The sequence below is a fragment of the Tyto alba genome, unplaced genomic scaffold, assembly GCF_018691265.1.
Source record: "Tyto alba isolate M040663 unplaced genomic scaffold, T.alba_DEE_v4.0 Super-Scaffold_40, whole genome shotgun sequence".
In the NCBI taxonomy this organism is placed as follows: domain Eukaryota; kingdom Metazoa; phylum Chordata; class Aves; order Strigiformes; family Tytonidae; genus Tyto; species Tyto alba.
The window spans coordinates 28,259,216-28,283,367 of NW_024881316.1; the positions used below are offsets into that span (position 1 = coordinate 28,259,216).

General features: G+C 38.7%; 1 protein-coding gene across 9 annotated transcripts in view; it reads right to left on the minus strand.

The window, feature by feature from the left end:
- The window catches only part of DLGAP2 (DLG associated protein 2), a 477,131-nt gene that overhangs the window by 25,537 nt on the left and 427,442 nt on the right, over positions 1–24,152 (minus strand). For all 9 annotated transcript variants that reach the window (XM_042803361.1, XM_042803360.1, XM_042803362.1 and 6 more), the window contains one exon: positions 10,838–11,187. In XM_042803361.1, coding sequence (XP_042659295.1) covers positions 10,838–11,187 — 350 coding nt within the window. The remainder of the gene's footprint in view (positions 1–10,837; positions 11,188–24,152) is intronic.

Below are 24,152 nucleotides of genomic sequence, written 5' to 3' on the forward strand. Positions count from 1 at the left end.
TTCACTGTTAAATTATAAAAATAATACCAGCAACCAGTTTTTCAATATGCACACTCTCTGTGTGAATTCAAAGAGTGTATCCTATGATGAAGACAAGATAATTTTTCCCCTTGCAGCAGTCACAGGCACTTCTGGAAGAAGCCCAATAGCCTTTGCAGCTGCCTCTCAGCTGCACAGTCCCAATCCCGCCAGGTTTCTGGGAGGGGGAAGGAGGGTGGAAAGTGAATATACATGTGGACTATACTTCTTGAAGAACTCAGTTGTTGGTAACTTCTCTTTCTGTCTTCAAGCTGTAGCTCCATGTAGATTCACATGGAAGGCAATTCCAGCTAGTAATCATTACACATTTATATTTACATAGGTGTGGGTCTTGGAGATGTTAATGAAAACAGCTAGTGTGGGAACCCTTTAGTAAATGTTAAGAACATGCTTGAACTGTACAGTGTAGTCTCAGACACAGGTTTGCCAAAAACTCAGTGTAGCAACTGTTAGAGAAAGGCACATTTCCCGGCAATTCCATTTATTCTGCATGAGGTCTAGGGGAAAGTGTGCTCTTCTGTCTGTTTCCACCTTGGCGATGCATGGAAGCTGGCTATGTTCACTTGGACAGGCAGGACATAGAGAGAACTAAGACATCAGGCTTGCTAACAGTCTCCAGGATTTGGTGTTGTCAGTATAAAAGATCCCTCTTGATGCTGGCTGTGAAAAAAAACCTCAATCACAGAGGTAGGCAGCTTGGGGAAAAAAGAAAAACAAACAAACAAACAAACAAAAAAAAAACAAATCACAAGAGTCAACCAAAACCAGGCAAGCTGGTTTCCTAGTTAGGGTGGGTCTTGGCTGAAACACGGGTGAGAAGCTTAAGCTGTACTTGGAGGGTGACCCTCTGATGCAGGAACATTGCTATAAGTAGAACAGCCATAAGGTCCAGTTTCTTAGCACAAGAGACACCTATCAGGAAATACACCCTTATTTATAGCATAGAAGGATCCAAAAGAGTCTTGAATAAGTTCAAGTCTAAGTGAGGGACTAGGCACCCACCTAGACCTTTCAGGGATGTGAGAAAAGCTGCATATAAAAAATCCTCATTAGTGACCGGTGAGCAGAAATTAATACTCATCTAGCCTGTTGGAGGAAAGTTACACTTGCAGTGATGAGAGCTCGATCAAATATGCACAGACATGCTTTGAAGAATCAAGTCAACTTATGCTCAGAGGGACAGGAGGTGGTCGGTAGTGAAGAATAGCAGGTAACAAAAAATGCTGAGACTGTGGCTCTTGGGTGTGTGTGCTGGGTTTGAGTGGCAGGATTTTGGTAGCAAGGCAGGGGGCTACAGCAGCGGCCCCTGTGAGGAGCTTCTCAGAAAGCTCCCCCAGCTCCAAGTTGGACCCACCTCTGGCCAGGGTCGAGCCAACTAGCAGTGGTGGCAACATTTCTGTGATAATGTATTTAAGAAGGGGAACTTGAGAGGGGATTGGGGTTTGTGAGGAGGAGTTATGAGAAGGACAGCTATGCAAACATCCAGGTCAGTGGAAGGAAGGAGAAGAAAGGGGGGAAGGTATGCCAGAGCATCTGTATATTGTGGTGAGACAGCAGGGCCGCCCAATCTGCCACCCATGGAGTTCTGCAGTGGCGCAGAGGCCAACCTGATGCCTGTGGAGAAGCCCACACCAGGACAGGAGGCTGCACTTAAAGGAAGCTGGGACTGTGAGTGGAGAAGAAGCCCCCACAATTGTAGTTCAGCGCTGAAAGGACTGTAACATGCGGGGGTGACCCATGCCAGAACACCTTTCTTGGAAACATAGACAGAAGGATTGAGTGCACCTTCAGCAAGTTTGCAGTTGACACCAAGCTGAGTGGTGTGGTTGATACTCTAGAGGGAAGGGCTGCCATCTAGAGAGACCTTGACAGGCTAGAGAGGTGGGCCCATGTGAACCTCATGGAGTTCAACAAGGCCGAGTGCAAGGTCCTCTACATAGGTCAGGACAATCCCAGAGATACAGGGCTGGGCAGTGAGTGGATTGAGAGCAGCCCTGCAGAGAGGGATTTGGGGGTATTAGTGGATGAAAAACTGAATATGAGCTGGCAATGTGTGCTTGCAGCCCAGAAAGCCAGCCACGTCCTGGGCTGCATCAAGAGAAGTGTGGCCAGCAGGTCGAGGGAGGGGATTTTCTCCCTCTACTCCACTCTGGTGAGACACCCTCCCTCCCCGCAGTACTGCATTGAGCTCTGGGGCCCCCAATATAAAGACATGAACCTGCTTGAGTGGGTCCAGAGGAGGGCCATGAAGACGATCAGGGGGCTGGAGCACCTCCCTTCTGAGCACAGGCTGAGAGAGTTGGGGTTGTTCATCCTGAAGAAGAGAAGGCTCCAGGGAGACTTTACAGCAGCCTTCTAGTACCTAAAGGGGGCCTACAGGAAAGATGGGGAGGGACTCTTTGTCAGGGAGTGTAGTGATAGGACAAGGAGTAACTGTTTTAAACTGAAAGATGATATGTTTAGGTTAGATATTAGGAAGAAGTTCTTTACTGTGACAGTGGTGAGACCCTGGCACAGTTTGCCCAGAGAAGCTGTGGCTGCCCCCTCCCTGGAAGAGTTCAAGGCCCCAGGTTGGACGGGGCTTTGAGCAACCTGGTCTAGTGGAAGGTGTCCCTGCTCATGGCAAGTGATTTGGAACTAGATGGTCTTTAAGGTCCTTTCCAACCCAAACTGTTCCATGATTCTGTTCTATTATATTATTCTATTGGACTGAGTTCAAGGAGAGAACCAACATCATTACTTCTACTTGTGGGATTGTTGATCAAGATCCTTGAACTTGTTTGGATGAACCACAGCTCCAGATGATGATGTCAGTATTGCAGGGACAGGATCCATGACATTACAAGCCTGAAGTTTTGACAAGGGAAAAGAGCTTTGTGGGTGGCCAGGCTGAAGAAGCTGAGCAGATGGGAACACAGGATTCATCAGAGCCTCCTGCTCACTCACATGGCTCAGCATGGAGGGACTGGACACTGTGTGCCACACCAGACCTGAGCCAAAGCCAGACAAAAGAAGCCAAGCTGACATCACCCCATGTGTCAGTTTTTTCCTTCAGTTCCTTCTAAAGCACTCCCTTTCCTTCATAGACTGATATCCCGAGGATGACCATTTCTACATCATATGCTCCTTGGGACCTACTGAATGAGTTCTGGGGGATGAATTGGAGCCCAGATTTCTGCACATGGAAATAGGCTAAGGAAGGTCAATGATATCACATTTGTGGGGCTAGCATACAGCTAGTAACACTCTGGAGGTGAGCAATGGTCAATGGACAGAGAAGAGACTTTTGCCTTCCATAAGGATGTCTCAGCAGCTCAGACATAGCGTTGTTGGAAACGTGATGGTCTAAAGATATAAACAAGGAAAATTCCCTACAGGGAACATCAATTTGGCCAATTTGTGTTGTTGGAACAAAGCAGGCAGACTGGCAACTCATAATTTTCTTCTGTATTACATATCAAAAGCATATCTGGTTTTGCCAACTACCTTGACTGGTTTAGTAACAGATAGCATGTCTTCTTTTAAATTCTCCTTCCGATGTGTGGAGGCAGATTTCCCTTTCATATTTTAGATGGGATGGTATTTTCCACTGATGCAACACATTGAGAAAAAGTGTTTTTCATCTACCTGTTTTCAAGTGCTTTCTTATTGGTATTTCACCTAGAAGTAAGCTCTGAATAATTTGCCCAATATGCAATTGACACATAGAATTGACAGGCAGAAATTAAGTAATCTGCTCTAAAATTTTATTCAAAACAGAATTATCAGGAAAATGATGACCCAGGTATCAAAATAAAAATGACATCAGTTACCCCTAAATATAAACTCTTGCGAAATTATCCTTCCCTCCAGCTTGCCAAGGCTGACACTGACTAAATGACCTGATGATTGCCTTCATATTTTAATGCTTTAATTTCCTTGCTTTGCCTTCTAACAGCAGGTAGAATGCCAATTTTTTTTTGTGTGTGTGTGCAATCTAGGATTTCAAATACTGTAACAACCAATAAAAAAATAGATCTGTAAAATGGAGGCAAATGCCAACACAAATAGAAGTGGGAAATAAAATAATTTTCACTCACAAAGAAAAAAATTAACAAATAAATTGCATTTCTGAATGGCAGATATTATAAAGACACCTGCTAGAAGACAGCAGGAAACTTTAGATTTAATCAGCTTGGCCAGGCTAGATTCAAATGAGCAGAGGCGTAAAAGTAATGCTTTTGGTTTGATTGTGTGGCTCCTGAAATTCAAATAAGTCTTAATAGATTTGTTGTTATTCTCCATGATTCATTGTTGTTTTAATACTTTCATGGGTTCTAAAAACCTTAATATTTGCAAACTAGCCCACAATCTCAGTACAGCAAAATAATGTGACAAATTATATGTCTATCTGGTTATGAGGGAGTCTCACACAGAAGAGGAAACAAAAAAATAGCCAGTCACTGATCAAAAGCAGAAGAGGAGTATATCTAATATAGCAGGTCATCTTCCTCTCTCCTTGCAAAGAACTAAAATTTCTTTAAAAATCTGGCACTTTATGCCATGAAAAATGTTGGTTTATGAGCTTATAGTATGTCCCTAAGGCTTATAATATTAATAGCAAATGTAATGGAGCATTTTGAGATTTTTTCTGTCTTATTTGTCTTATCTTTCACAAAGGCATAACTTTATCCTCCATGTTTTATTGCTGCCAATACAAGGAGCAGACAGTACTATGAATCCTCTTTGATCAGTCACTGATGACTGATCCAGCTCACAGTCTGAAAACTAAGTATCAGACACTGACACTGACTTGGTAATAAATGATCCACAAGTAAATTACACTAACATAGATGTATTTGAATAAATGCAAATCACTAATGCAAATAACTTGCTTATTATAATCAATCTTAGTTTGTTTATAGGCAGTCATTCTAGAAAAGGATGCATGAACTGACAAAATTATTCCTTTGAAGTATTTACTAAGCTTTTTTAGCTGATAATTTTAACTACTTAAAAGCAACCTTTATTTCTGTATTAAAGTATTTTTCTGCTCTTAAAACATGAGCACTGCAACATAACTATGTTCAGTTTTGGTCCTCACTACACAAAAAATATGTGGGCAGGCTGGAGAGGGTCCAGCGGAGGGCCACTAAGATGATCGAGGGACTGGGAAGCCTGTCATATTAGGAAAGGCTCAGAGAATTGTGATTGTTCAGCCCTGAGAAAAAAGGGCTTAGGGAAGAGCTTATCATCATGTTCTGGTATTTAAAGGGTGGCCACAAAGAAGATGGAGACTCCCTTTTTACAAGGAGTCATATGGAAAAGATGAGGGGTAATGGTTACAAGTTACACCTGGGGAGATTCTGATTGGACAGAAGAGGAAACTTTTTTCTAATGAGAACAATTCCAAAACATTGCAATAATCTCCCCAGGGAAGTGGTGGATTTCCCAACATTGGACACTTTTAAGATTCATCTGAAAAGGGTGCTGGGCCATCTTGTCTAGACTGTGCTTTTGCCAAAAAGGTTCAACCAGATAATCCTTGAGGTCCCTGAAAACCTGGTATTCTATGATTCCTTGGTAACATTGTAGTGTCCTAAAAATTCCAGTCTATGCTTCTATACATACTGCCTCTAAGGGAGGCTTGGATTTAATATATTCAATCCATAAGAAAACAGATTTTACCCTAGTGTCTTTTGGTTCTCTCCTATAAGCATCAGTAATAAGAGTCCTTCAGGCCACATTATCTCTCCCTATGCAACTTCACTGCCCTCAGTGGGTTTTCACTGCTGTAACCAATTTGTTCTATAATTAGAATTTTATAAACAATCTCTGATGATGCACAGGAAGGGAAATAATTCACCTTTTTCTTCTCACATAGACTTCACAGTGATAACAAGAGTAAAAAAAAAGGGAAGAAAACACTACATTTGACACTAGATCAAGTACGTGTAATTGTGAATGCAGATAACTATTCTTAGGTACAGGGAGATCTTATTTATATGCAGTGACTTCAAAGTAGGAAAAATACTTCAAATAAAACTACAGTACTAACTGCTACTGCTTTTCTTAACTGATGGAATACTTTTATCAGCCAAAAACCATATACTCTTTCAAAATAATTTTTAGAAACCCACAAAGATAAACCTACACTTTCTGCTTGAGTGATTTCTTGTGCCTCACCACAGGACTCCATTCTGCTACTCCACTACTTCCCAGCAGAACATCTGGACTACTCAAATACATTGCAGTGGCACAGTAAGTGCTAATTACCATGAGAATATGCTACAATGGGTTGAAAACTTCTGCTGGTCTTATAAGAAAGCACTTGTTGAAATGCATGCCAGTTTAGAAAGAGGATTGTGTCAAGCTAATATAAGATAGCAACAACAAAATAAGCAGTGGTTGCTCATAACTTTTTTAGTGCATTTAATGCTAAGTGGCAAATTGGTCTGAACCAACAAATATTCTGCAAGGCAGCAATCTGTATCTTCTCCACTTTGAATGTTTCATTATGTTACATGGCAGTTAAGAAAATGAGCAACAGTAATTTGTGAAAAGATTACAAAATTAGATGGCTTTAAAATAACCATAGCTTTGTTTTAACTACAATTCCAACTGCTAAGATTTTTGACAACTGAAGAGGCCAAAATGCAACCACTGGCTGGGAACTCTGCTAACCAACTAAGCTGGTGAATTCTGACTCATGTGTGTGTGTATATATATACACATATATATATATGTCTCTACATATATATATACACACAAACACACATATATATATGTATAGGTCAATGTTAACTCTAAAGGCTATAGGTTATATCTTCTGTACCGCTGAGGTGTTATCAAAACCTTCACTGACTTCTGCAGGCCAAGGACTTCATGCACTTCTCTCTCACAAAAGCACAGCCTGACAGTGATTTTAGGAGGTGAATGAACAATGCTTAACTCTGAAACTTTGGCTCATTTATGATCCAAAGCCCAGTGTACTCATTGTGAATATTTCGTTTTATTGCTATGTGTACACTGAAGTAGAGCACTGACAAGGATGGTATAACCTAAACAGTACAAAGAAAATGTAGATGCTTATCCAATATGTACCATGTAGGTACAAAATACTTTACCTTAAAAGGAAATTCCACTTTGAGACTGCAGAGTTTCTTGAACAAAGTTTTTATCACATGATGTTAATAATTTCATTAAATATATGTATAAATATTGTGAAGAAGATCCTCTTTTGACACAAAAAATTAGGCAGGCGAGTTACTGCACTAATCCTCCTGAATACAGCTTTTGATTTACAAGAACAATTTGTTTAATGAAGATTCTAGAGATTAGAAAAAAAAAGATAGATATTTTTAAGCATGACCTCCTGATGATAAATGAAGATGACAGGGTCCATTCTCTACGCTACAATTAGTGCTCATCTCCAAAAATACCATCATGAATCAGCCTCCACACTTACAACATTTGTTTCCATCTCATATCCTTCCAGGGTTTCTGTTCATTTTGAGAAGCCTTGATGTCTTTTAGAGAAGAAACAAAGGCCTGCATGTATTGAAATACTTGAAAAAAATAAGGAGCAATTTCTTGACATGTTTTCTCATATATTTTACAATCCAAATGCTTTTAATACAAAATGGTTTATAACTAGAGCAGTTTTTGAATGTTAATCATTAGCATATATACAAGGTTGTGCAAAAGAGCAAGGAGAATCCCTGAAAATACATTAGCAATAATTTTGTTCTTGACATAGTGGTTATTTTACTCTAGACAATCTCTATCTCCATTTTAATTCCAATACTTTGATTAGTCTTCTGCTGCCATGATAGAAGACAGATATGAAGACTATAGCTACAACTATTACTAGAATTTTATTCTTTTTTGTATGTATATATTCTTAAGAATGCTGACTATATTTTTAATCCCAGAAGTGATATTTTGCAACTCATTTGAATTTGGGAATCAACTTTTTTTTTTTTTTTCCAGTGCCTACTGATACATCTGACAATATTCCTCCTGATTTAGATATGGCAGTGAAAAAAAAAAAAAAAAAAGAAACAAACAAACCAAAAACCTAAACAGCAAACCAACAGTTATTTTCTGGAAAAGCTTTGTTCCTGAAGCTTTTTTTGTTCAAAATTCCCATCTGGGTTACATTTAACATACTATGAGATGGGTTACCATACCTGTGCTGTTCTCTGTCCCTGCAGACAGGGTGCTACTGATCTTCATAGTAAGTCCAGTGCTCCCCTATAGGATTACTGTTCATTACATGTACACTATACAAATCATATATACCAAAGACATGGGAGCCCTAGGCTGGGTCCACATGCAGAAGCATCACTGGTTGTTCTTTATCTTTGTGCCTCTCTGCTCCTGCATGAAGCTCCATTGGCGAGCATTCTCACAGCAATGTGTTAAAGGAATAAAGCATTAAAAAATGCACAAATTAACCATCCTGATAGCAAATTAATTAATGCAAATAAATGCAAATCAAATGCATTACCCTGACATGGCATGCTAATGAGAAAACAAGTCATTTAGTCAATCAAGGAAATATGGAAATAAAAAACATCCTTTTCTAAGGTGCTTTGATGCAGAAGTCTAAAAGAAATTAAATACTTCAACTGTATTTTGGGGGCAGAAATTACTATTTATGTAGTTTGCAATAAGAATATTTCACCCCGTGTTTTTATTCCTTACAAGTCTGGCAACAGGAATACAACAAAACGCATTTTCTGCTTAGAAATGCTGCAGAAAGGTATTTTTCACACTAATGTGAACTTTGAAATTTCCTGCAGAAAAAAACCCCTAACAACTAAAATGTGTTCTCAGGATACTGTGTTGAGGGTAATTTTGCAGTTTTAACCTTATCTAATGCCAAATGGTACAACCAAGCAGTTTGTACTTCTCAAAAGATAACAAACAGCTCATCCTTCTAAGACCTGCTGTTGCAAACAATATTTGCTTTTTTCAGTGTGTGCACCTGAGGACCAGTATTATAGGCCAAGCGTCAGATGGCGAGTTGCTACAGAAGATCTGCTGCCTTCATGGAAATCATTGCACAGAAGTTTTATGTGGATTATAAGAACATATTATTAAACACACCACATACCAAGAAGGGTCAGAGCCCAGTGAAAAGTCCTGATCATCACCTGCAGTAAGAAACAGGATGAAGTGATGTAATCAAAGTTTCAGAATTAATTGCTGAAATACCAGGACTGACTGAAGCAAGACACCAACATTGCTAAATACCAGTGTGCACAGCTGCTGTAAAGAAGAGATAAGAACAACACTAGATACTATTCCTCTCTGAAGAGTAAGTTTCAGGTTAGGGGCTAAGAGGTACCAAAAATGACTTGCTGTTCATTTGAGCTTTTCACTGTTATTTGCTAAGCCTCTTTTTTTTAGGATACACTAATTACTTTGTAAAACATTTGAAAAGTAGCCATCTGAATATTTTAGCACTGCTGTTAAATTGCATTTGACTCTTCTGCATCTCAAGAAGCAGAAGCAGTATTTTTGTGTTGAGAAATGGACATGCAGCTTGTTGGCAAAGCATATGCCTTCCCATTAGTCTAATATGTTGTGGAACAGCAGAATTGTGCCACACTAAGAAGTTAAACAGTGAAGTTCAATCAGTAGCTTGGACATGCTTAACCCAAATACTTTCCTCTGTATTTTGAAATTAATGGAAATGGAATTACTACTTTTTAAAGAAAATAATGTACTCCTAGTAGATGGACAGACACTCACTGGGCTTTGCTACATGGACTATTATCTGCTCAAGATCTATGTTGCTGTCTCCACAATAGCTGCAACTATGCCAAAATACATGGCATTTTCTCTATAGTTGATCTGGCAAAAGTAGAGATTTTTAAGCACAAAAGTGAACCTAGTGATGTAAAAGGGAATATTCACATACTTAAAATTATAAATGTGTATAAGTAACAGCACAACAGAAACCTAAATTTTCCTCTACTTCTCAAAGGACATTATATTCCTTGCAAGTTCAACTTTCTGATTTTTATTACTACTTGGTATTTCCTAGAGATCTAAACAAATGACCAGTGCTATCTATAGTGCTTTCCATTTAGCAGAAGGAATAGCATTCAGAATTTTCATTTGGAATCATTTCATTCATCTGAAACAACACAACATAACTGAGGTTTCCACAGACTGACAGACATTTTGTCAGGTGAAATACATACTCCATTTTTTTGGTGGACAAATGGAGGAGTGCTCAAGGACTGTGCTTTTATTAACGCTCTGTCATTACTCACAATCTATAATTGTGCTGCATCTACATCAGCACATTTCTTTCTCTTCCTTGGTACTTTTTCCCCAGCAAAACTAAAAGAAAGGGCAGTGGGGGGGGCTCTTTCTAGGTAGAATAACTTGAAGACCCAGCAGCATTACACATTTTCCAAGGTCAAAAGAGAAAGATAATGGAAAAAATAGAGTCAAGCATTTTAAAGCTAGCATAATTCTATAAAAAGGACTGTGAATTCATGGAGGGCAGGAGATGAACATGCTGTTCACCTGTAGCTCTGCAGTATAATTTTCATATCAAGTGTTAATGACAGGGAACCTCCCCAGAGATTTATTCATTCATTTTCTTCCAGGTACAGCATATTAGCCGAAGAGTTTGCTGTACAGCCACATTGCCATGATGTGAATTACAATTAACGCTAAGCAGCCAGGGGTTGTTTGTTAGATTATTAGAACCAGTGAAGCTGAATGACTCATTCTATGCTATTTACAGAAAGAAGGCAAGCAATTCATCACAGAGAAGATGTTAATGATAGGCTACCTGGATCCCTATGGAGGAACGTCGACTCTTCAGAAACTCCTCTGCTTTTGTCACTAAAATGGCCTTGTCACTGGTTCGTATCGAGGTGCTCTGGCTCTCGGAGGCGTGGCGCTGTGCAGCTGCAGTTTCCAAGGCAAGATTCATGGCCTTGTTACTGTCCAAACTGTCGGTGGAGTTGTACATCCCTCGCCCGTCCTGTGGCCACGGGGAAATCCTCTGAGTCCGGCTGTCATGATATGCGTCCTGGGTGGATTCTGTGCTGCTCTGTGCCGTGACTGAGATCAGTGGCTTGGAAGTGGTACGAGGGGGTACCGGTGGCGGTGTTTTTTTGTAACTTGTGTAAGTTACAGCTATGGAAAGAATTTAAAAAAAAAAGAAATCAAGTTTAATTTGATGGAAACTTCACAACAGAAATCACTTTAAGATTACGCTACTTAAAAATGAAGATGGTGCAACATAGCGCTCTTTGCAAACCTCAGTATTAGTTGAAAGTGTCTCTCAAAGTCAGATGAGTATTGACAGCAACTTCTTATTTCAATCAGGAAGCAAGGTGTGGAAATTGGAGTCCCAGATTACAGTGAAGATGAGAGAGAGTTAGTGAGGATTTGTGTCTGCTAAGACCTGTGCTGGGTAGGTACACATTGGGGATTCTGAGGTTGTTTCTGCATGGGCTAAAGCTTATAAGAGAAATAAAGGAAGATTTTTTTTTTTTCCCCTCTTGTTATCATCTGAATTGTGGGATCTGTGTTGATACAGTATATTAAGAAAGTAGCATCAATATACTGGAACAAAATATTGTTCAGAAACTTCTACTTTACAGTATGCCACACTTTAACCTTTAAAAATACTTCCAGGTGTACTGGCTGGAATTAGGCAAGATTGGCTACTTACACAAGAAGCATATGTTTTAAAAATATCCACAATACGGCTAATAAAAGGAAATTCTAGACATGCAAAAAAATGTTAAAATATATACAAAGCTACTAGATACTTGGACAAGTAATATCAAAAGCAGTGACTTTTTACCCATTATCCTGCAATAAACCTTAAATCCTTAGAACATACACTGAAGGGGGGATACACCTAAATGCAGAGCATATGGAAATACAGAGAAAAAAATGGGTCTGAAACACTGGGAGAACATGAGCAGAACTAAGACTTTGTCTGATGAGCAGAGCAAGTCTGAGGCTGGTTTAACATAGATTCTGTCTTTCAGCAAAAGGCTTAATAGAACATCCAAGAAAGCTCTACAGATGTAGAACTGTGCCAATACTGCTTCCTTACAAAATTTTAGAGATTTTGTAGAGATAGATATTTAGTTATTAATATCTCACAGCTGAATTTTCTAATTGTCTAAGCCCGCTATACTTATTTGGTACTAATAAGAGCATTTCTGTTATGGAACTGTTTTTTCCCCAAAGCACATATATTCATAATTCATAAAATTAGCAACTGATAAAAAAGCGCATTGTGATATAGCTTTCCATATTCCTGTACAGGAAAATCGAGTCCAATACATTTCTTGTATAATTGCAGGAAGATAAAACTATTGTTTTATTGTTTTCCTGTATCAGTAATGCTGAAATAGCATAATGTAACATGTAGAGACCAAGCCAATGAATGACTTAAGGAAAAGGTTTGCCTTTTTCTGGTGTTGTTAAATGCATTAGACATTGCAACAGTGACTCAGGACACCTTGGAATTGGAGTTACTTGAGTCCAAAAAGGATTCTGCAAGATTTCCTCTTCCCATCATACAAATATGGTCTCATGAGAAATAAAGTCAGAAGGAGCGCCTCTCGTGCTTTTTGAGATGAGGCTATGTTGCAGCTCTCTGGAGAGAAGAGGCCAGTTTAGGAATTTGTTAATACCTGGGACTGCTGAGCCTGTGTCATCAGGCTAGCCTACGGGAAAAGTGAGCCTAGAGAAGACTACTTTTAAATTTTGATTCTCATAATCATAAATAAAAGAGTGATCATAAATAAAAGCGAGTCAGGCAGACCTAGGAAGTGAAAACCTTCATTTGAAGCATGTCTTGAATTACTATTGATGCCACTCAATTCTAGTAGAGATTGAAAGAGAGTCTTGCTCTGAGCTAAATTGCTCTAACAGAGTGAAACACATGAAAACATGCTCTTCAGATTCTGAGACTATGCTTTTAAGCGCTGTTTTGTTGTCCTATCACAAATCTCATCACCTGTCAGTTTTGTAACCAGCAGTTAAGAAGAAAGAAAAAAAAAACGGTATTTTTCAGATGCTTTAGGGAATACAGAAAGTTCACAAAAGAAGGGAGAGCCTGTAAAGCTTGGAAGTTAAGACAGTGCCCTATGAGCTCAAGAGGTGGCTGTAAGGAATGTCCGCTAAGAGAGTTGCCATAATACTGCTCCGTTGACTTCCCCCTGCAAATGTATATGCAAGTGATCAGAGTGCTGGGAAACATTAGAAATAGAGACAGTGGGGTGAAATAAAGTGAATGAAATCCAGAACAGGAAGCTATTTTTATCTATAACATAATACAAGTTATCACTGTTATTTTACTGTTATTTACTGTTTTTTACTGTTTGTCTTCATGCAAAAGAATAACAGTGAATAATGAAACATATGGTAAATGTGATAATGAAGCATCACAAGAAATTATATCCCTACTACTTGGGCAGCAGATCACTTCTCTGTCTAATGAATATAAATGTTAAACTTCTGCTGCAACCTTTCATAGCTAACTTAATTTTCATTTACATTTCAACAAAATAAAGTCTCCTTGTGGCAAAACCAAAACAGTCACTCACTTTTTCTTTTTTTTTTTTTTTTTTTTTCCCCTTAGGATTGAATATTTTATTCTGGAAATTTCTGATTGTTTCAGTGGAGTGACATGTCTTAAAGCCTCCAAGTATTACAGTTACTGCAGTATTCTGGCAAGCATTTGATCACGAGCACTAAAGAGGAATTTAAAAACCCACAGATGTTCAACAGGGAGAAGAAACCAGGAGAAAGACTGAAAGTTCATGAGAAACTGGCTACATATTTACAGTGAAATATGGCAGGAAGAAAAACAATTAATTTCTAAGATACAGTCACTGAGATCAAATATTGAACAGGGGAAAAAAATCCATCTCTACACAGCTAACAAATTCCTATCTGGAACAACAGTTTCAGAGCCACAGAAATCTGGGACTAACTGGAGACTGTAACAAGATCAGGTAAGAGGATGGAGGCGTGAACTTGTGAAGCAAATCTTGCCACCAAATTCTATTTGCTTTAATCACTCAAGAGGTTCTAGTGAAATAAATGGGATAAATTAGATAAATAATGTGACCAAGACTTATCTTAGATAAACCTGGTATGTGTTGCTGATTTAAGAGATGAATACATAACAGATTAGGGGCTTGTTAAAGGATAAAAGTAACTTCATAATCCATAGTTCACTGTTCATGCTTAGTCTTACATCTCTAATAAATAGGTATTGACTTAAGGTCTGAAGCATGAAATTTTATGTCACTTTCAAGTTTTTTTTCCATTAATTATTATGTCTGTGAATGTTCCTGTTATCATCAGTAATGATGACAGGGGCAATTCTTGGTCCCGACGGCCATCCGTACCACATACTATATATGGGAAGAAGCATTTCCTTTTCCTAACAGAAAATTAACTTCCTTTTCATTTATCATCCCCTTCTTATGCTGATGCACAGAAGCTCCTGTCAGCTTTGCATCATTCGCTACTTTGCAAATTTTATTGGCCTTAGTGGTTATTAGTTCAAAGTAAGCAACATAAAAGCTCCTCAGTGCTGCTTCATGCCTTCCTCATTTTTTGGCCCATCACTCTACGAACTCCAGAGCCGAGGTGGGTTTTGCCGTCCCCTCAGGGAGGGCCGGGGCTGGGCAGTGCAGCCCTGGGGCACTGAGTGTTGGACAAGGACCGTGCCTGAGTGACGCCATCCAGGGCACTGGTGATGAAAGCTGAACTGGGAAAAAGGAGACCGGGATGGAGGCTCCTTGTCTTCAGTCGCAGCGGGACAGGCTGGGTGTCCGAGCCAGCGCAGTGGTCAGGGACGAAACACAGCGTGAGGACAGGGGTGTGCAAAACCAGAGCACCAGGAGGGCAGGGCTGTCGCAGGGCGACTTTAGGCTGATTTAAATTGTGGACTTCAGCAGAAGCAGAGACATGCTTCATGTTTTGACATATATAACATCAATCCTGGATAATCTCCTGTTGTTTCTGTGTCTCACAGAAGATGACCAAAGATTTCTGATTTCTTTAGTTTTCTGAGCAGTTTCAGTGTGCATATTCTGGGCACTCCTGATATTTCTCTCACCAATCCTGCCGTTGAGCAGTGAGGCTCAAGCTAAGTAAAAGCAACAGCTTTCTGTCATGCTGTTAATCAATTTGTAAAATCTATAGCTGCTCTGAAATGCAAAGGAAGAGAAAGTAGATGGCACAAGAGGTAAATATATATTTTTAATTTTTAAACTAAACACAGAAAGAATTAAGAAGAAAATAAAATTTCTCTACCACTTGTATTCAAAGGTTATCTTAATATAGAAAGCTGAATTTATTTTTTGACTTTTTTAATAAAGTGGGAAAAAAATTTTTTTGGAGCTCATAAGATACAGTCTATCTCCATCTCTTAGTTTATGATCATCAATGAAAAATTTCATAAAACTGGCAAAAAACTGTTCTAATTTTCAATTATTATGGGTATTTCAGACTTCCATTTGAATCAAAGTATTAACTGTTCAGGTATTTGCTTCGCTTCAACAAAAACATGTACAATTGGCTCCACTGGACTTTCCTTTAAAGAAGGACATTCCTAGGGAAAAGGAAATGGTTCTGTGCTGCTTCATAGTAGGCTTGACTAAATGATGATGAAAACCAGGTATAAATTGTTTAGGAGAAAGGAGCAGGTAGCACAGCAGCGTAACATGCATTAATTTGTCACTCCGGCAGGAAAAAGTTTAACACATCAATTTGTTTTTGTAAGCATAGCTGCCTTTATGTAAAGACTGCAGTGTGCATTTATGCCAGCTCCAGTTATCTTCTCCTAGCATATACATGATTTACACTTGATACCTTAATGGCCAGATGACCCTCACATATACAAGACAGCCTATCAGTACTGAATTTGGCAAAGAGATGGCTATAAATGACCTGTTTTGCAAACCTAATTAATTTATCCTCTGTGCTTTGTGATCCAAGCCAGGAAGCACTGGTCAGAACCAGAGCATTAGGCATTATGGCAGCACTGCAGAGTAACCAGGAAGACAATCCCAGCACTGGAGAACTGGAAGTTTGATGGTTTGGACACATACAAGAGAAATCAAAAGGAAGTTTCCTGATAATTCATAAGTAACAGAATTATTTTTTATTTAATTGATATATGTGGAAGCAAAATATCACTCAATCTACACTGCATTTGGCTAAACTTGCTTAAGGTTACTACCGTTACTACAGCCATAGAAAGAAATCAGTTACTCTTTCCATATTTCTGTGCCAACATAGTTCATATAAGAAATAAAATTACTAAAATAATTAAATTTAGATATAACTCCAGGTTATCTGTAGAGATTCACAGACAAAAGGCAGAAGGAGAGATGTGATATATTTGATGAAATGTCAGTGGCTGTAGGTGACATTCAGAACACCTTTCAAATGGCAGTCTTTTAATAAATCACAGCTGTTGGTCCATTTGCAAGATAGAGTCACCTGAGGGGTTTTTACAAATCAATATAACCACTAAGTACTTAGTCAAAATAACATTATTCAGGCTGAGATCACAAAGTTAACTGGATGATGAATTTACATGAAAGCACCATCAATTAAAGGAAAAGGTTGTCCCTTATGACATACAGCAGGAGTAAACTGGATTTTCTGTTTTACAAGGAGGTTTATTCAGAAGGAGGATAATTACTCTGCAGGGAGCATGGAGCTGCCCTGGAGGCAGAGCTCCCAGGGGCAAGTTGCTGCAGGCAGACGGGGCTTCTCTGAGGAACCACAGCACCGAGAGAAACACAGTGCAGACTCCCAGGCTGACGAGAGATCTTCTGCTTTGCACAGGGAAGGTGAATGCTAATCCTTGAAACCATTTCCGGAGAGGAAAAAGAGACCTTCCCATAATGAAAGGCTACAATTAAAACTAACCCTCTACGAAAAGAGTACTACTCAGTTATTGGTATAGTCTTTTGATCATCATGAATAATGTTCTAGCCAAATGTTTTTACAGTCCCAACTAGCATGGCTGTCCTTGAAATGCCCTGAAACCTCATCATTGTGCTCCATCATGGTCATCAGGACCTCTGAGATATTCTTAAAATAAAAATGTACATATGGATGCATAAGAGTTACTTCTCAAAACAAAGAATGATGAACATTAAAAGATCATTAAGAAATCAAAGGGGACTTTTGAGAAAAAGAAGTCTCACCCACTAAAAAAGTATATTCCACACACAAAAAGTGAACTCTGACAATCTTTCTACCAATTCATAGATGTCAAAACTAAGAACACAAGTCTCTATTTAAAAGAGGATGTTGGGACACAACTTTTTATATATGCATCTTGACAACTTCCATTATACACTGTTCTCCAATGCCAAACATAATTAGAAGGAGACTGTAGTGTCAAACAGGCCAGTTAAATTTTTATGAAGTAAATCTGCTTTTTCTAAAGTAAAATTCTGAAATGCTAGAAATCGGTTTCCTTCTTCGATCAGTAATACCTTTGAAGTTCAATCATAACAAGATGATTTAGAAATGCTGAGTTTTGACATATGTAGCCCCTGGCTGATCAATTAAGAAAAAGTGATAAGCTAGAATGAGGGGAAAAGGTTAAGGTAAATTAGTCTGTTTGGATCCAAGTCTGATGTTTTCAATGTGTGCCATCAGTGGCCACCTCAAAAACCTACACTGGTAATTTGGGGTCTACTTTCTCTTTTCAGTGCTGGAGCAGTATGTGCTCAGGCTCTGCACAGAAAAAAAAAAAAAAAATTGCTCCATTACCTGACCCTAGGCAGTGCTAACTGAATGTAAATGCAAGTCCTTCAAATTACTTCTCAAACACACCTGCTTTGCACTTAAATTGAAACATTGGCTTTATGTGAATGCAGGGCAGGTGAGGAAGACACTTTACGTTCTCATACAGTCTGGGCTCCCTCCAGCCCTTTTCTTTGCTGCTCCCTGGGCAGGTCTACACCTTTGCTTGCTGCTCTGCTAGTGAAAGATCCTATAATTTCAGAGGGCTTTCCATGTTAAAGAGTTTCTCCATTTGAAAGGTAATGAGTGTTTTTTTTGAACTGTGAGGATATTCAAACCTTGCAAAAATAGTCATTAAAACTTACCGATGTCATACCATGCTTGAAATTCAAGAGAGAATTTTGTTTTAAATGAGTTAATTATTTTAATCGAGTCTTTGATAGATCTCCTTCAAACATAATCAGAGAGATACTTCAGTTATTAACCTATCTTCCTGATTCTTCCCTTTTCTCGTTCAGCCCTCCACAATGAATCCTAGCCAGTAAAGAGACCACATAGTTTCTCAGTAGAGAGAGTCTTTTTGAACTTGGATATCCATGAAAAGAATCCTGTTTCTTGCTTTCCAGATTAAGCAGTAAGAAACGGTGATATATTCACAGCGATGTTTTTGTGAGATATTTTCTTGGAAAGACTTACACCCAGATGAGTTTTATCAGCATAGTTTGTGTGATGGGCTGCATTTTATTTAAACTACATAACCCAAAGCATTGTCTGGGTGGTAGGTATCTATAACTTCCTAATCTTTTTTTCCTGATGGGTCACTTTATATGTATTATGTTTAGGTAAACCTGGATATTTGTTACACCCTAAAGTCAGATGTTAATTGACGGTCTCATGTTGCCATAGTCCATGAGGACAAAAGGCTGCATTTATCCTGTGCTGTTTTTTTAACTAGAGTCTTTTAGTAACAATGAATTTTGTCATACCTTCAAGATGATATTTGAGAACTATACGTGGGAATCAATCTCACCTCACATTAGTCACTTAAAAAACAGTCATCCAAGTCTAAGTTAGTTGTTTGATCTCTTTTAGAATTACAGGGAGAAAAATAAGAAATTCTGGGGGCAGCTCTCACCCATCTTAGATGCGTATTTTACCAGGAAATGAATCATCCTATGCAGGTGCCTACTTTTCTCCATCAACCATAAACAGAATCAAGGACAACCAGCTCAGATTAGGACATCTAATTTTGAAATGCTTAAAGAGGTGAGATAAAGTCCAGCCAAAATCTCTGTCCCTGTGACAGCACTGGTAGGACTCTAGCATGCTCTGGGACATAACTTCCCCGTCTTCCGTTACCCATGTTCATTGGAAAGGTGATAGCTTCATCTTCTCTGTTTCGCATCCCCTGTGAGCTGGCTGTTCAAGCAAGCCCGTGTGGAATTTGCGTGCACTAATGACTGAATCCCAGTTTCCTGCTTTGATTCCTTCTGCTGCAGCTACTACATAGCAGCTAGTATTAGCTTGGCCCAAGGTCCCTTTGTAGCTCCACAGAGGTATTAAGAGCAAACCCTCTGTATTTTTGTAGTTTTAAAATTGATTGCAGTTTTAGGCACTGAAATTGTTGATATTGAAGTCAGTGGAATCAGACTAATTCACACAAACTCAGGATCTGGATCATTATCATAACATTATTGACACAGACAAGATTTGCGCTACTTATATATGACTTTTAAAAAGAGTTTTTTAAAATAACATGTCACTGAGACACTTCTGTCATGAATCCCATATAAAATGTTATTTTTTAAGCAGCATCTGTTTTTGACATCTCTCCGCTAAACAGAATCTATACGGTATTTGTGAAAAAAGACTGAAATCATTAGCATGACACATAACCTCAATCAGAATTTATTGGGGTAAGGCAAAATTACTGGAGGAGTTGTGGTTTTTTTTTTTTTTTTAAAGATGTGTGTGTGCATCAGGTTAGACTCAACATTCAGAGCAGATCCTTTTAGGCTTAAGTTCTGTACGTATATCTGATTTTGTACAGGAAACTAACAATTAAGTGGAAATGTGACCACTAAATTTGGAAAAAGCTGGAGTCTAAGTACATACTATAATCTCCCAGGAGGAGAACAGTCTAAAAGGAATTACTGTAATCAAGTCATTCAGTGCGTAAGTTATTACCTCCATACTGAGGAAACTTAGGTCTGTAGGCAGCCCATGTTACGTAAATGATAAAATCTGTTTTGACAGTGTAATTAATGTTAGTCTCAAAACAGAAATGCAAATTAAACAAGACATCAAGATCAGAAATTGTAAGCCTTTGCCAGAGTTAAAAGATATGTGGGCAACACAAACCTCATGGACTGCTGATGGACTAGTTACAAAGGTTTCTATTTTAGATCAGTTAATTAGTGAGAAATTATAGCCTAACCAGCATCCTGTAGATGACAAGGCAAAGTGCTGACAGCTGTTTTGCTCTTCTAAATGGTTCCTCTGTGCCTCTAAAATACTAAAGTTGCATTAAAAGCCACCATCTCAGTTTTTTGGTTGAAGGAAGGAAACATGTACCTTTAACTATATTTAATTTACAGAATGTATGTGCGACTTTTTAGGAATAGAGATTGCATTTGTCACATCATCAACACAGTAAGAGACAAAGAGAAAACAGAGCTCCAAAATCTAAGAGTCGCTCTTACTAGGCTACTCTTTACACATTGAAAAAAAATAGAAAATTTGAAAACATTTATCAGCACAATCAAACTAGTATTGCTGGAATTCTGTACTTAAAAAAAATTAAATAAAATATCCTCTTGACCTCTCACATATTCTTATCACTCAAGTCAGATAAATTCCATCAGCCTCCTAAACCCACTCATAGATATATTATGTAGGCTTATTACTGGTTTTATCTGTGTATTTTATATTCTCACTCTTGCAGTAACTATGTGCAGCTTGTGATTTTCTTTGACTTACAGTAAGGAATTCCAAACTGAATAGGATGAGAAAAACAGTTTGCTCAGTTAATCGTGAGGAAGTGTTGCACAATGGAAAAAAATTAACAGTGTATTATGATGATGGTCCTACATTAGAGAATTTAAATGATTGCAAAATATTTTAAGATAATTTAATACCTTTAAATCATTCTTTTAATCCAGAGAGCTACAAGTCTGGACATAATCTCATAATGCACTTTTGAGATTGGTAACAATACAGGCAATAGTCAAAGCAAGAAATCGTTTTACCCAAGATGCAGATGGAGCCAGTATCAATGTCAAAACCAGTGCCCAGAAAGCTACTTGCAGGCTGCTGGCCCTGTATTTAGGTGCAGCAAATGATGATGCTGGGTTTTGATGTCTCAACACTCTAAATCAGAGTATGGTGCTCTCAGTTATCCTTGTTCTCAGTGGGACCAGGACTTAATCTTTGGTTTCATCCTATAATGCAATTTGAATAGGCCTGACTTTTACCTCAGATTTATAAAAGTTAGCTAGCTATACTATGCTGTCATTGTAGACTATTTTTACAGGCAAAGGAGAGAAATAAGGATGTCCATAAAACAACTTCTTACATAACAAATACTAGTCCTAAAGGAGATAAATCACATTCCATTGACTATAATAAGACATTAATGTGACTGCCTTTGACAGATACATTTTAGATATAAGTATTAGATGAGATGAATTTTTATGACTAAAATTTTTATGGTTTTTTTTTTGATTGGGGCAAGGAGAAAAAGAGTGGAAATATATGTATTTTTTTGGACGCAGAACTGTCCCAAAAGGTAAAGAAATGCATATAAAAATCATGACTCATTGATATGTCCTTGATATCCTGTTCTCTGACTCAGAAAGCCAAGTGATAGGTTACTCTCTTCAAACTCAATACCTTCCCTAACCCTGTTTGGATGTTTTCTAGTTGCCCTTGAGGAGCTGTAATGAGCTGCTTGGATTGCTCTGATATTTGTGGTTTCCAGTTTGTATATTGTAATGGACTATATATTGAGACTAAACCTTGGCCTTACAGTGAGTGTCGAGTTTGTTGGTATCGGGCTGCTATTAGATGAGTGTTAGACACCTCAGTGTAGGTAGGGGTTTGTTGACTCTCTGTTGGTGCACAATAGGATCCATACACTCTATTCAGCTTGAGTCAAACTCACACAAACATAGGTATCTAATGCTTTTTTAGAGGTCCTTGACCCTCCTGCCTAGCCTACAGCTGTTCGTCCAGAAGGATGCAATTCTGTTGGAGGTCCCACGTGGATGTCTCAAATGTCTCAAATGGTACCAGCCAATTATCTTTGAACTAATCTGAATTTCTTGCGTGGGAACTTAGACAGCTAGTTTGAACTAAAGCATCTATGTTTAGATGATATGATCTGGAGGCAAACCCCACACCATTCAACTAACCTGTCTGACCAAATGCTAATTCTGATTATTCCCTAGGAATGTCACAAATTTTAGTATCTTTATTTTCTCCGATCCTCTTGAAAATGTCTTTCAAGTATGTTTTAAGTATCAGGTTTTCCAATTGCCCTTCTAGGGTAGAGCTGCGTCTGAATAAAATTCCTGCCAAAGAAATAGAGACTTAAGTACAAGCTTATTTTGATAAAAGTCCATTTCAGGGAAGTGAAAATAGAGGATGGGAGTTGCTGAGAGGCCATAAGAGATGTGCAAGTATCGTAAGATGTTTTTTATATTAACAAAACAGAATTTTCCTGAAGTAAAACTAAAGGTAACTACAAAATTTTTTTCTCCTCCTTCTGTGACTCTCTACTTAAACAAAATACAGCTTTATTTAAATAGTGAAGAGCTTGCTTTGTCTCTACCTTCAGATGTCTCTTTTATTGGAAAAGATTTGGGTAGGGCTGCTCACTAGCATTCTGTTCTCCTGGAAAAGGCAATTCTGCAAGTGAGAAATAACATCTCTGAGGACAATTACATGGGTAAGTGGTGAGCATTAATAAAAATGTCCTTGCCATGAGGCAGAACAGTAGAGAAAGCACCTGAACTTGCCTCCTTAAGTGCTTGATAATGCATTTTTGGAAATAGCTTTACTAGCCAATGGACATTCTAAAAGTGGAAGGGTCCCTATGGAAGCAAGACCTGACCTGCCGTAAAGGCGTTTATTGTTATTTTGAAGTCCAACTCTCTTCACACATACCCTCTATCAGCCCCTGTGCCTTTGCTATGACCCATAGGAGAGGCATTCCCCAGAGGCTGCACACACAGTTTTTTGGGAGAATGTTTTTATTGTGAAGAAGCTCAAGCAGAACACAGCTCACACCCCTGTTGTACTGAAAGTGTAAAAAAGCTAAGGGCTAATTTGTCAGCAAGCAAAACTGGGTCCACTTCAAGAGAGTTATGCTTAGTTACATTAACTAATGGACTGAGGCCCTGATGGATGAAGTATTACATGTAATCTAGTAAAAACTAGTGTCAGAATGCAATCAGAATGATGTCTGTATACCCAGCACAGCAAGCATTGTAGTCCCAGTGCACATGTCATCATTATGGCTCGTGACACATATGCCTTTGACAGAAACCAGGACTGAATACATGCAGAGCTTCTGAGAAGACTCCTTAGAGGTTTATTTCATTCACGGAAGAACACAGAAGGAGAAGTACTGGCAGGAGAGGGGTTCTGCCTTTTTTACTACAGGTACAAGGAAGCACGATAAACTGGTGCTTCCAGGCTCACTCACCTTGTGAACCTCCTGCAGCTGCACAGACCCACCTGAGGACAAAACCCCCTGGCAACCTCAAGATAAATAGCTAGGCTCAGATTTACCTCTGCCAGTTAGCTTCTATCATGTCAAGAAGGCTTCAAACACTGAGCAGTGAATCATCCTCCTTGCATTAATTTTTTTTTCTTATACATTTTTTTTCTTTTTTTGGTATAATATCATAAAGAAAACGAAGCTGGGAAAACTCTGTGAAAACTGATCTCACAGAACAGCTTTGAAGCCAAATTCTGCCAGGGGAGGGAACATGGGTGTTCTTTTTAATAAAGAAAGAACCAGCTGTCTGGCAAATCTATTAGGTTATGGAGGAATTATGTCAAGTGCAGAACAGGAGGAGCAAGGAAGAAACACTCATTGTACATTTTTTTAAACAAACCACAGATGGAAGGCAGTGACTTTATTTTTTATCTTTGCCTCTGCAGATCATCTGTACCAAGGAGAATGAAAATTATGAAAAGCTCCTGGCTACTGATCCAACTGTTTTCATGCCTCATCAGCCTGACGAGGCCAGGCAGCCAGGCAGCCCCGATTAGCACAGCCTTACTCCATCTCAAGGAATCCCAGACTTATGAACAGTTGCGACGGTCCCTTGGTCATCCTCTGTTGA